The following is a 13,105-nucleotide window of genomic DNA, read 5'->3' on the forward strand; positions in this document are numbered from 1 at the left end:
ATTCTTTCAGAATTTTGTCAGTAACTTACCATATGACCTAGAACCAGTTTTTCTATTAAAAGTGAAAAATGTCACCACACGATGCCATCATAGAAAGCATTTTAAAAGTGAGACACTCACAGTTGGCGTAATACCCACAGTATTAGTGTGATGGGAACTGTGGAGATGGATCAGTAGCAATGGCACCAACTCACCTGCAGTGAGCTGACTGCCTACCCAAAGTCCCCTTCTCCTCTAATAGCAAAGCCCTGAATCAGTTTATCACGTTTGCCTTTCTCCCCTAGGAAAAATCCACTGGTGTATTATTATTATATACTCTTTTTCCAAGGACTGGTTTAGAGCAATGTAAATGTTATCCAATCCAGTCAATGAAATGTGAAGAGATGTCTTCCCTAAGAGCTTATGGAGAAGATTTTCTCTCTCTTAAAAGCACAAGAAGTCTCTACCCTCTTATGTTAAACAGACAAGTCTTCATGATGCCTGGAAATGCAGCAACTATCCTGCAATCAATAATGGAGTTCATTTGAGAGCATAATGACAGAGGGCAGGAAGAAAGAATTCTGGGTCCCTGATGACGTCACTGAGCAACTGAGTCAACCCGGTTAGAAACCGTCCCTACCTCTAGCCTTTAAAGAAAGAATCCCCAATATTTAGCTATTCTACATTAGGTTTCTTGTTTTAACCAAAAATTCTACAACAGTTTTATTAAGTATTTCTCAATATCATCAAACAATAAGCTTAATTGCTATATTGTAATATTTTATTCAAAAGAGTTCCATTTTAACCATCTGTAAAACATTTAGCCATCCATTATTATTGGACTTTTAACATTATAAATTTCACTTCAAGTGGCAGAAGGAACAAAAAATATGTGATGGGACTTTCGGCAGTGTATCTTAGAATAGATATTCTAATAAATATTTGTATTAAAGATGAAAAACATTACCGCACACAATGCCATCATAGTAAGCATTTTAAAGTGAGACATTTGGAGTATGTTTAGATTGTCTCCCATCCTGTAGTGAGCTGACTACAGGTGAGTTGGGAAACCAAAAAAGCCACCATCACTAACACAAACAAACAGAATTTACTAGGCATGTCTATATTTTATTTCCTTTAGGTGTTTTTCTGGAAAATTACATTTTCAAGGAATCAGCCCTTACAAACAGAGCTAATCTTTCAAAAAATAAAACTCAGTATCTAGATTCTCAAAACTTACAAAACCAACTGAAAATGTCTGGTTGTCATGCTCAAGTCAATTTCACATCACAAGTAATCATCTATAACTAATTTCAGTAGGCAAATTCCAATTCTAAATATTACTAATGATTACCATTGTTATTCTCAACTGTGTTGACAATTGTCTTATTGCTGAATTGTTCATAATACATTTTCTTTGGCAACTTTATTAACACCACGGGACAACTAAAGGTCTGGATTAACTTAGTATTTCAAAACTTCATTATAATTATTTAAATGTAAATGCTAGACTTAAATTATTTAAATTTAAATGCTAGATTTAAATTATTTAATTTTAATAAAATTTAAATTTAAATGCTAGAATAGGAAAGCCTCCAAACATGCCTAATATAAAAACAAAAATTGCTAAATAATCACTACTAAAAGCATTTCCATTGTATGTACAAGCATATAATTCAACTTTACCAACAAAAATATTATAATTCAGCTCCAATTCTCTATCAGACCTTCTGTGATAAAAAACAAAAAAATAAATGGAGAAAGTAACATCTGGGCACCTGTCAAATTTTTATGGAAGGTTGTTTTGTATAAATTTTAAATGGCCTAAAATCAGACAGAATGTGAATTTTTCACTATAATACTTTATAAACTTGTACTTTTTTTTTTTGGATGGAGTCTTGCTCTGTTGCCCAGGTTGGAGTGTAGTGGCGCGATTTCGGCTCACTGCAACCTCTGCCTCCCGGGTTCAAGCGATTCTCCTGCCTCAGCCTGCCAAGTAGCTGGGATTACAGGCACATGCCACCACGCCCAGCTAATTTTTGTATTTTTAGTAGAGACGGGGTTTTGCCATGTTGGTCAGGCTGGTCGCGAAATCCTGACCTCGTGATCTGCCTGCCTTGGCCTCCCAAAGTGCTGGGATTATAGGCGTGAGCCACCACGCCCAGCCTAAACTTGTATTTAAATTATATATTGATAGCTTATTCATTTTTAATTCTTGTTCCATGGAATAAGCCTATTTGAGGCTCGGCACAATATTAACAAGAAATTTAAACAGGAAGCTCAAGTCCAGAAGTTTAACTAAAAAATCTTTTCTATATATAATAAAATCACCAACTTAAATTACAAATTGCTTCCACTAAAAATTATCACTCCAAACTTCAGAAAAAGTAAATTAAGATAGGTTATGGCAAAAAGTGCACTGTGAAGCATGTTCACATTACAAAGATAAATGATAAAGGTTAACCAGCAAAAATTCAAAAAGGCATATATGCAAACATCTGTATGCAAACTTTCATGAATAAGATATAAGAAATGATTCATTTGGCTAATTTTATGTACAGCTTGTATACAATTTAAAACAAGTACAATTGGATATGTTTCTATGTAAAAGCCACAATAAAGTTAAATGAAATACTAAATAAGTCTTACAAATTGGTCTCTTAGGAGTTCTCAAAAGAATTAGTAACTGAATAATGTTATTCTAAGAAATACCCTCTTCTTGATCTATCATTTCTGTTTTAACTGAAAACACATCTGCCAACATATGTTTTGGAATTTCTGACCCTCTGACTTTCAAGGCATAACAAGCATTCTCCACTTTGGCCAAACTTTGTTTCAAGGTATACAGCTTCTTAGAGACCTCGTAAGGTCCAGTGTTGCCAATGAATGAAAACCCATCATAAACTTGACGTAAAAACTGGCTCACTTCAAAGGGGGTGTCAATGTCCCCATTCCCCACACTGTTAATACACATCCGCATCAATTCTCCAGTTAAGTCAGCCACTCCCAGAAGGTAATCGACAGGTGTGACTCTCAGTCTCCAAGTACCAAACTGCTCATCCTGTGTATCAGAGGAAGGCTGGTTTAAAAAAAAAAAAACAAAAGACTGTGAAAAAGAGTGAATATAGCATGTATCACATTTATTATAGAAGTACAAAATCAATAGCAAATCAGTCATACTAATTTTTTCTAAATAAAATAAATCTATTTTGCTTAATAACCATTTGGGATGTTACAGGAGTAATCTGTGCCCTGGGTAGTGAATTGAACCATACGACTTCAAGATGCTTTTGAAATGTATCATTATGAAACCAACTATTTCCAACTCCACTTGACGTACAAAATAAAAATATTCTTAAATAAGGCTTAATAACTTTATTGCAGGACAATTACTTACTTAAATGGAAAATCATACGGCCCTCCAAGTGTGTGATCCATTAATGTTTTCCTGAGTTGCTCAGTCTTTTTCTGGCCTCTTATCTTTCCCTACTCAGCACTGACCATCACAATTTATTATTCTCTCACTGCATCCTCAATTCCCTTAGACTGCTGTATTTTCTACTGCACCTACCCAGCAAAAACAGAATCCTCAATCAACACTAAAATCTACTCATTAGTCCTTTATTCAGGTGGCTGAGTACCACTCACCGAGTTAAAAAATGGTAATCACAACTGCAGAGTTTGTACCGCTACAAATTACTCTCCAATCCTTTTACTTATCATTAGATGGTTCTCTCTCCAGCCTCTTCAAACACGATTTCAAACCTTTCACCCTCAGTGCTCTACTCAAATCCCAAACCTCTTCACTTTCAGTAGACAAGCTTGCCCAACTTCACTGACCTGGTCTCATTTGCCAGCTTACCTAGCACAATTTCTCACAACTGCCTTTATCCCTACCAAAAAAAAAAAATTTATATCCACACCCATCTTTACCTTCTATCCTCCAGTCTCAGATGATGAGTTGTCCCTCCTCTTGTTTGAGGTTAACTCTTCCAAATGACCTTGACCCATCTCCTCCCACCTCTTCCAGGACCTTGCTTCATAAGGTGTATGCCCTTGGGCAAGTTATTTCATCTCTCTAAACCTCAGTTTCCTCATCTGTAAAATGGGATAACAGTACCTACCTCAGAGGTTTATTTTAAGGATTAAATGAGATAACATTTACCAAGTTCTTGGCATAATGCCCAACACAAAGTAAATATTCAACAAATGCTAGCTGCTATCATGATTACTATCATCATGAAATCTCTCTCCACATCAATTTCCCTCTATTGAATTCTTTCTGGTAGAGACAATGCCTAAATTGCTATTAAAAGACTGTATGTATAAAAGGGTAGTTGAAGTTGCAGTTACATCAAAGGACATTTTAGGTAGTGGGAACTACAAAGGTGTGCAGGTAAGATTTGCGCATTTGAGGAACTAATAATTCTTCTGATTAAAGTTTAAAGGAAGTTACATAAATGTAAGCTGAGAAGAGGGAGATAGCTTTATTAAGATCACACTCTTTGCTATGTATCTAATATATGACTCCTAACACTGAACTCTGCAGAGACCATCTGGTGCAACGTCCTCATCATTTAGCATAAGAAATCAGGCCAGAGAAACATCACAGGTAATATGATGTTGAGCTATGGGAATATGATGTTGAGCTATGGGAGTATGATAGCTAGTTAGTGGCACTATTGTTTCCGATCTGTTTTTCTGCACATTTGAAATTTTTCACAAAAAGTTTTTTAAATAAAAATTAAATAGTTTTGACAACATTCTCAACAGGCAAGTCAGAGCAAAATACCTTTCCCAATCAAATTCCCAGAATTTTCAGCACCACGCATCTTTAGCACTAAAACTTATTTATGAACATAGTCTTAATTTGAAACGTACGTATGAATATCATAGCCCCATAATCTTAAAATAATCTAGTACCTAAGTCCTGAAAACAGTACTCTGACTCTCAATTTTCTGGCCTTTTCCCCAATATTTTCATTTTGATACAGAGAGAACTCTAAAGGAAAGTGTGGCAACCTCCCTAATATTATGTGAGAAGCAGGGTCCAATAGGCCTACTTTATTTACTTCTTTGTGTAATTCAGTCTACACTATACGAATAAAAAATACGAAGAAATTTTACTTCTCAAAATAAATTTTCTCCTTAATACACTTTATATAATTTAAAAAGTTAATACATGGCTTCCTTAAAGTAAGTTATACCTGTCATGCCAAATTATTCTCATCTGTTTTAATATTTTAGCTGATATTCAAGAAAATATTATTTCTACAGTGTCTTCCATCTCCTGCCTACCTATCCTGAATATATGGTGTTTTTAAAAGTAATTTTAAAAAGACAAAAAAGAAGAAAATTTAAAAATTTTATTTAATTTGATCTTTAAGTGTACTGGTATCTCTGAAAGTATCAAATAGTCAATACAGCTTACCTTATTGCCTGAATGTTATATCTTGAAATCCAGAAGGAAAAAAATAGTATTTGTTTAAAAGTCAAACTGCAAAGTTTTTTTTTCTTAATTCAGAAAAGCTACATAAACCTCAGATACAAGCATTATTGAGTAAATGATTAACAGCTCTCACTATATAAAAACTACTTTATAACAGGAAACTAATGAGCACTCCTGTGTCAGGTGCTATATACAATGTATATTACGTGTCACGTGCTGTTCTATATTGCCTAATTAATAATCTTTAAGTCAAATCCTTTAAAACAACCCTTTGAGGTAGGTACCTGATGCAAGGGATCCCTGTAGCACACTGTGAGAGGTGCTGGGAGAGCAGACAAGGGCACAGGCTTGGATTCAAAACCTAACTTCAAATCTTAGCTCTGCTACACTTTTTAGTTGTGTGGCTTCTGGTAAGTTACTTAACCTCTCTAAAAGCCTGTTTCTTTCTGTGTAAAATTAGAGTAATAATGCTTACCACATACAGTTAATACAAGGATTAAATAAGATAGTGCTAAAGGGCAGGTGAAAAATAGTAAAACCAAAAGAGGACTTAGAGTAAGCACTCCATAATGCTTTAGGTAAACAGCATTACTTTCCCAATATGCCCAGAGTTGTTCTTGTTCTATCCACTAACTGAAATATTTAAACAGACCATTTCCTAGTTGAGACTCTACAAAACCACACTTTAGAAAGAACATTCCCATCTCAGTCTTAGCATAAGCCAATAAATCTACTAGAATCATCATACTGTTACACAAATTATATCATAAATGTGAAATAAACTTTAAATTCTCACAGTTTTATTTTCTTTCCCATTGTCGTCAGTCATAAATATCAATTGTTTATTAATTTCATCCATACTAATTAATGATCGTGTTTTGATGAAGTGTTGAAAAGAGACAGCTTCCACATATTCCTGTAGTCCTGAAAACACGACAAAGAAAATTAACTAAGAATAAGCACTTAATTAGTAAGAATGTCATAATAAAAAACTTCAAATTGATCATCATCTAGCTCAAAAAAAAAGCTTAATGGATGCCTACTATAATGCCAGTACTAGACTAGATACTTGGAATAGAAAGAATGGCATGGAGGCTGGGCGCGGTGGCTCATGTCCGTAATCCCAGCACTTTGAAAGGCCAAGGTGGGTGGATCACTTCAGGTCAGGAGTTCGAGACCAACCTGACCAACATAGCAAAACCCCATCTCTACTAAAAATACAAAAATTAGCTAGGTGTGGTGGCGGGCACCTGTAATCTCAGTACTAGGGAGGCTGAGGCAGGAGAATCACTTGAACCTGGGAGGCGAAGGCTGCAGGCTGCAGTGAGCTGAGATCATGCCACTGCACTCCAGTCTGGGCAATGAGAGCAAAACTCCATCTCAAAAAAAAAAAAAAAAAAGAATGGCACAGATGGTGGGAACTGGCACTGAACAGAGCAAACATTCCTGTGACAGCTCATATATAAATGTATTCAGTTTCTTCTTTCTACATCATAAGTCATTAGTCTTAAACTTCTACTTTTTCCTACAGAGAGAAATATCAAAGATTTTTAGGTTTGTTTGTTGTTTTTTTTTTTTTTTTGGAGACAGAGTTTTGCTCTTGTTGCCCAGGCTGACACGATCTTGGCTGACTGCAACCTCCGCCTCCCGGGTTCAAGCAATTCTCCTGCTTCAGCCTCCAGAGAGTAGCTGGGATTACAGGTGTCCACCCCTACGCTTGGCTAATTTTTGTATTTTTCGTAGAAACAAGGTTTCACGATGTAGGCCAGGCTAGTCTTGAACTCCTGACCTCAGGTGATTCGCCCACCACAGGCCTCCCAAAGTGCTGGGATTACAGGCATGAGCCACTGTGCCCAGCCAGAAAAAAAAAATTTTTAAGAGTTTAAGTAATAAGGATTTAAGAAAAGTCTATTCTTGCTGGGCGCGGTTGGCTCACGCCTATAATTCCAGAACTTTGGGAGGCCGAGGTGGGTGGATCACCTGAGGTCAGGAGTTCGAGACCATCCTGGCCAACATGGCAAAACCTCGTCTCTACTAAAAACACACACAAAATTAGCCAGGTGTGGTGGCAGGAGTCTGTAATCCCAGCTACAGCTACTCGGGAGGCTGAGGCAGGAGAATCGCTTGAACCTGGGAGCCAGAGCTTGCAGTGAGCCGAGATCGTGCCACTGCACTCCAGCCCGGAGTACAAGAGCGAGACTTCGTCTCAAAAAAAAAAAAAAAAAGAAAAAAAAAAAGAAAGGCCTATTCCATAAATTTTGATAGACTTTAATAAAAATTATACAAATTAATTTTTGTTGCATTTTGCTGGTTAATGAAGCAATGATTCAAACAAATGAGACACAAAATTAGAATCATTTGGGCCGGGCACGATGGCTCATGCCTGTAATCCCAGCACTTTGGGAGACTGAGGCGGATGGATCACAAGGTCAGGAGATCGAGACCATCCTGGCTAAAACGGTGAAACCCCCGTCACTACTAAAAATACAAAATAATTAGTCAGGCATGGTGGCAGGCACCTGTAGTCCCAGCTATTCGGGAGGCTGAGGCAGGAGAATGGCGTGAACCCGGGAGGCGGAGCTTACAGTGAGCCAAGATAGCGCCACTGCACTCCAGCCTGGGCAACAGATTGAGACTCTGTCTCAAAAATAAATAAATAAATAAATAAATAAATAAATAAATAAATAAATAAATAAATAAAAATTTTTAAAAAAACCAATCATTTGGATCTTTCTTAAAGTTTTAATAGGCAAAATCCCTTTAAGTAATGTAGGTAAAAGTGTCAAAATACTGTTTATCTCTTAATAGTTCAAAATGGATCTAAGACTAGGTAACTCCTTTCTGCTTTGGTAGTTTAAACAAAAAAGAGCTATGCAATACAGTTTTGTACAAGATAGAAACAACTCTTGAAAAGTAAATTTTGGTAAAGATCAAAATGTAACTATAGTTTTAAAATTTTTTATATAAATGTAAAGGCCACACGTGCAATTTTGTTACCTGTCTACAGTACTATACTTTTCCAAGTGTTTTAAGACAACTACATTCTATAGCCACAATTTGCAATATTATTTTATTATGTCTTAATCTAAAAGGTGATACAGGGTAAGCATTTCTTAATTATAATTATTGTTAGGTTAAGAAACTTTGTCTTTTTAAGGGTTTGTTGTAAAAACAGCAAGAGAATACATTTCTGATTATGCAAAGAAAACTCAGAACTTAACAGGTCATAATACTTAAGTTCTCTAACATTTTTTATGACAGAGTCCTGCTACTTACAAATCTCCCCCATCTGACACTACACTTCTGGTCTGCCGGCAACAGTGTTGGGGAGGCTAATAGCTGTAGTACCATCACATCAAACACCAGGCAAAGGTCAAGGATACCAGGGAAAATGGGTGACCCTGGTTTTGGTAGCACTAAGAGGAAACTTAACTAAATGAAAATATCCTGACTCATTCTGAGCTGCAAATGATGCCCAAATATAGGTCAGAAGGGATAATTTGTTTAACAAACCATAATGTTCTGAGCAATTAAACATTAACAAGATTAAGTTTAACAAAAGAGATGATGTCATTTATATTTATAATTTAAAATATTTTTAATTAAATGTTTAATTTTTTGAATTATTAGTTTTATGAATAGGTGACACCATCCAGTTCCCCCCTCAAAGAAAATCGCTCTCATTTCCTTCTAAAGATACTTCATGCACAAAAAAGCAAACAGCAAAACGTAAAGATCAATAATCACATCTCTACGCTCTAATGTGGCTAGCCTCTTATGAGCTGAACAAGAAGACATGCACAAAGATGTACATACAAGGATGTTCGTCATTGCGACAAAAACATTTTTTGAAGTTAGAAGACCAGTAATAGGTGTATCACTTGTCAATTTTTGTCTCTTAGTTCCATTATTTCAGAAAAAAGAGGTGGATGCTTAAAGCATGTCTCCTATGCCAGCTGGCAATATATTAAGCTTTGCTGGTACAGGGTACTAGGTGCTCAAAGAACTGTAAAGGAAAGAGCTCTCTGCCTGGTTCTGCTGTGCCCCTCTTCACAGCCCTCTGAGTGTGGGGCAGCCAGCATTCCAAGGTGGCCAGCAGCAGGTAGTACCTGCCTGGGGACAGCTTCTTTTGTACTCCAGAGAATGCCTTTCCAATAAACTGCCTCCTTGGGCAGGGAATTCCTTTCCATGGCACTTCCCATGGACAGCTTCCCAGAGGTTCATCAGCACAACAGCCCAGCAAACATCTCTGCCATCTGATGGGCCACGCCCACACTCTCCAGCATGGTCTGGACCTCATCCTGTGAAGGGTGAGGGTGGGGTTCTGCCAAATTTATTTCCTTGGGTGCTCTGCCTCCACCCTAGGGGTAGAGGCTGCTCACTCTGAGATTCCAATACTCTTTAGAGTTCTCTTTTATAATCCCCTATACAGTTAATAAGTCTATATGTTGTATTTAACTTTCCCTGTTCATATTACTAATTTCTGTTTCCTGTGTGGACCCTGATGAATACAATAGGGAATTAGGAAAATAAATAATGGTATTACTTCTTCAGCCCTATTACCTATAGAAGGTGTTTCATTTTCTGTGGCCAGTCACTGTATTAGGTTTAGGATCAAGATTCAGTACCAGCTGGGAGCCTCAGATGAATTTTCCCCTTAACGTACTAGGTGTTCCCACTTTATGTTCTATACTGAATGCTTATAGAAATACTGAAACATACCCAGATCTGTCCTATCCATAGACCCTATCTTTCCTCTCAACTATTGCTCCATCTCTCTCCTCCTCCTCAGAGCTAAGTGTCTTGAAGTAGTTGGCTATATCATTTCCTCAATAACTTCATCTCACACTTCTCAACCTACTTCAGTCTAGCTTGGGTACACCTCTAAACCAAAATAGTTCTTGCTAAGATGACCATAATAAATAAGACTAATGGATATTTTTTCCATCTTAATCTCAGGAGCATTCAGCATTTTGGGCCACTTCCCCTCTTTAAACAAGTTTTCCTTTGATTCCTTTGACAGCATCATCTCCGGATTTCCCACTTTTCTATCTCTCTAGCCATGTCTTCTTAAGTCTCTGCCTCTAGTAGTCCTAGGCTCCCTCCAGTTCATCTACACTTGGTTTCAAGTAACCTTGCTGTCCTTAAACTTCACATCTCTGGCCTACAGGCACACATATCCAAATTAATATCTGACACCCTTATCAAAGATACCTCAAAATCAACACTTCCAGCAATGAACTCACTATCTTCCTTCCAAAGCTGGTTCTCTCAGTTTTGCCAATTCTAAGCATGTCCTGGTCTCTCCCCATCTATTCTTGACCTCTTCTCATCCATTCTCACACTGCAGACTGTTTGCCTTTTTAATACGTAATGATGACCACATCATTCCCCAGTTTAAAGCCCAAATAGCTTCCTATGGCGCCCAGAATACAGGGCAAAACCATTAAAGTAGCTTATAAGACCCTGCTTAATTTCACCCCCACTTACATTATCAGCCTCAATTCACGCTATAGTTAAGTCATAACTCACAAAGGGTTACATTTCCAAGATGGGTACATAAACATATGTCTGTATGCATGTTGAGCAAAAAATAGCACTGCTTTGAATGTCAGAATCAAACACAACTGGCAAGGTGCTTGTCTCATACGTGGCAATAGGTAGGGAGGGAAACAGTATAAAAACTAAGACGGTGTCCGTTGAAGGCAGTACACACATATTTTCCTGAGCCTTGAATAATATTAAATTCAACAAACGGGACAAACAGCATTACATGGGAAGGGGGCTGTCATTCTCCCCACCCTGCCCAATGTAACACTGTTTATCCTATTTGTTAAATTTAGTATTATTTCATATGTAGCTGTTGATAAGACCACAAACACTTTAGCAACAACATACCACCAATATTCTGTATCATTCAGCAGTGCCTTGTTACAGAAGCAAGTAGCATTTCTGTTTGGCTGCCATATAGTTTAATTTCATTAAAGTACTTTTTTTTTTTCCGTATTTCACTGGAAGAAGAGTTCAAAATATTCCAAATTTTAAAAGTACCATAGAGATCATGGCATCTAGTACTTTTACAACTGAGGCCCAGGCCTGGAATTTAGTTGTACCTAGTTGATTTTACTAATTACAAATTATTTTTAAAAATAAATTCACTAAAACCATTTTCCATGCTTTGAATTGACTCATGGACAAAACAACTTTTTACAACTAATGAAGGTGAATAAACTTTTTTTTCCATTGACAAATGCGTATTTTACCATATAATTGTCTCCATAATTGTCATCTTTGTTCAATAACATTCATTCAGAAGCAGCAGTTTTAAAAATACTACTTTGCTTTTTGATTGCCCATTGTTTTTCTTTCCCCTCTTCCCTTGTGGAACTACGAAATTTAAAATTATTCATCTTTTCTTATCCAAGGCTCTTTGGTTCCTCCCTTCAACTTAGCTCCATTTCTACTCTTATATGTCCAAAAACTCCTTAGGACTGTATTCAACAAACGGACATCTACCCTGGGACAGTATCCTTAATTACCACAGAGAACCTAGGAAAACAGGGATTTCCGTCTTTCCTTGAGCAGGAGCAAACTCTAAGACATGCTTTTACTCCAATCATCTCTGTAAGCCAAATACTGCAATACAGCAAGCAATATTTGTTCCCAAGAAAATGAATTATGGCATCTTGCTTAAAGAGCTGAAGTGGTTAGAATTCGTTTGATTTTTTTTAAAATTAGCAGTTTCATTTTATTTTTTCTCTGGTTTTTTATTGTGGTAAAATAAACATAACATTTACTAGCTTAGCCATTTTTAAGTGTACAGTGTAGTGGTATTAAATACGTTCATAATGTACAACCATTATTACCATTCGTCTCCAGAATTCTTTTATTAATCTTTCCAAAATGAAACTCTGGACCGAGCATTTCTTAATCTAACTCCCCATCCCTCCTCCCCTCAGCTCCCGCCAACCACCATTCTACTTTCTGGTCTCTATGATTTTGACTAGTCTAGGTACCTCATGTAAGTAACAAATATGGTATTTTGCCCTTTTGTGATTGGCTTATTTCACTTTGCATAATGTCTTCAAGCTTCATCCACGTTGTAACATATGTCAGAATTTCCTTCCTGTTTAAGGCTGAATTTTCTACTGTATGCATACATCACAATTTGTTTATTCACTCATCTATAAATAGACTACTGAGTCACTTCCACCTTTTGGCTTTTGTGAATAATGCTGCTGTAAACATGACTATTCATACCTGTTCAAGTTCCCGCTTTCAATTATTTACAGGTATCACCCAGAAGCCCTCAACAAAACTTTTTAAAAATAAAACAATAATTTACTAAGTCTTGAATGTCTACTACATGTAAGAGTATGGATCGGAACTTTACATCCATCTATTTAATGCTCACTAATGCTCACTATTGTGTGACTGTATTACTATCCTTAATGAACAAATTGACGTACAGAGAACTTAAGAAATTCAGCCAAGTCACACAGTAAATAGTGAGTTTCTAAAATTCAAAAGCTCACACCCTTCCCACCTTACCTACTTCTTTACAGTCATCGCCACATAAAATATACCCATTGTTCTCAACATTTTTCCCCACTAAATTCCTGGTTCAGCTTTTCTCCATGTTTTGCTTAACCTTATTCTGTAGTCTTCCAAACACAC

General features: G+C 36.7%; 1 protein-coding gene across 1 annotated transcript in view; it reads right to left on the minus strand.

The window, feature by feature from the left end:
• Positions 1–1,086: 1,086 nt before the first annotated feature.
• Positions 1,087–13,105, minus strand: part of TSNAX (translin associated factor X) — a 38,349-nt gene continuing 26,330 nt past the window's right edge. The window contains exons 5-6 of the mRNA XM_023191803.2: positions 6,225–6,352; positions 1,087–3,058 (exon numbers count right to left, since the gene is read on the minus strand). Of these exons, the coding sequence (XP_023047571.1) occupies positions 2,681–3,058; positions 6,225–6,352 (506 nt within the window). The 3' untranslated portion in view covers positions 1,087–2,680. The remainder of the gene's footprint in view (positions 3,059–6,224; positions 6,353–13,105) is intronic.

This window comes from Piliocolobus tephrosceles, chromosome 1 (assembly GCF_002776525.5).
Source record: "Piliocolobus tephrosceles isolate RC106 chromosome 1, ASM277652v3, whole genome shotgun sequence".
NCBI classification, from domain to species: Eukaryota; Metazoa; Chordata; class Mammalia; order Primates; family Cercopithecidae; genus Piliocolobus; species Piliocolobus tephrosceles.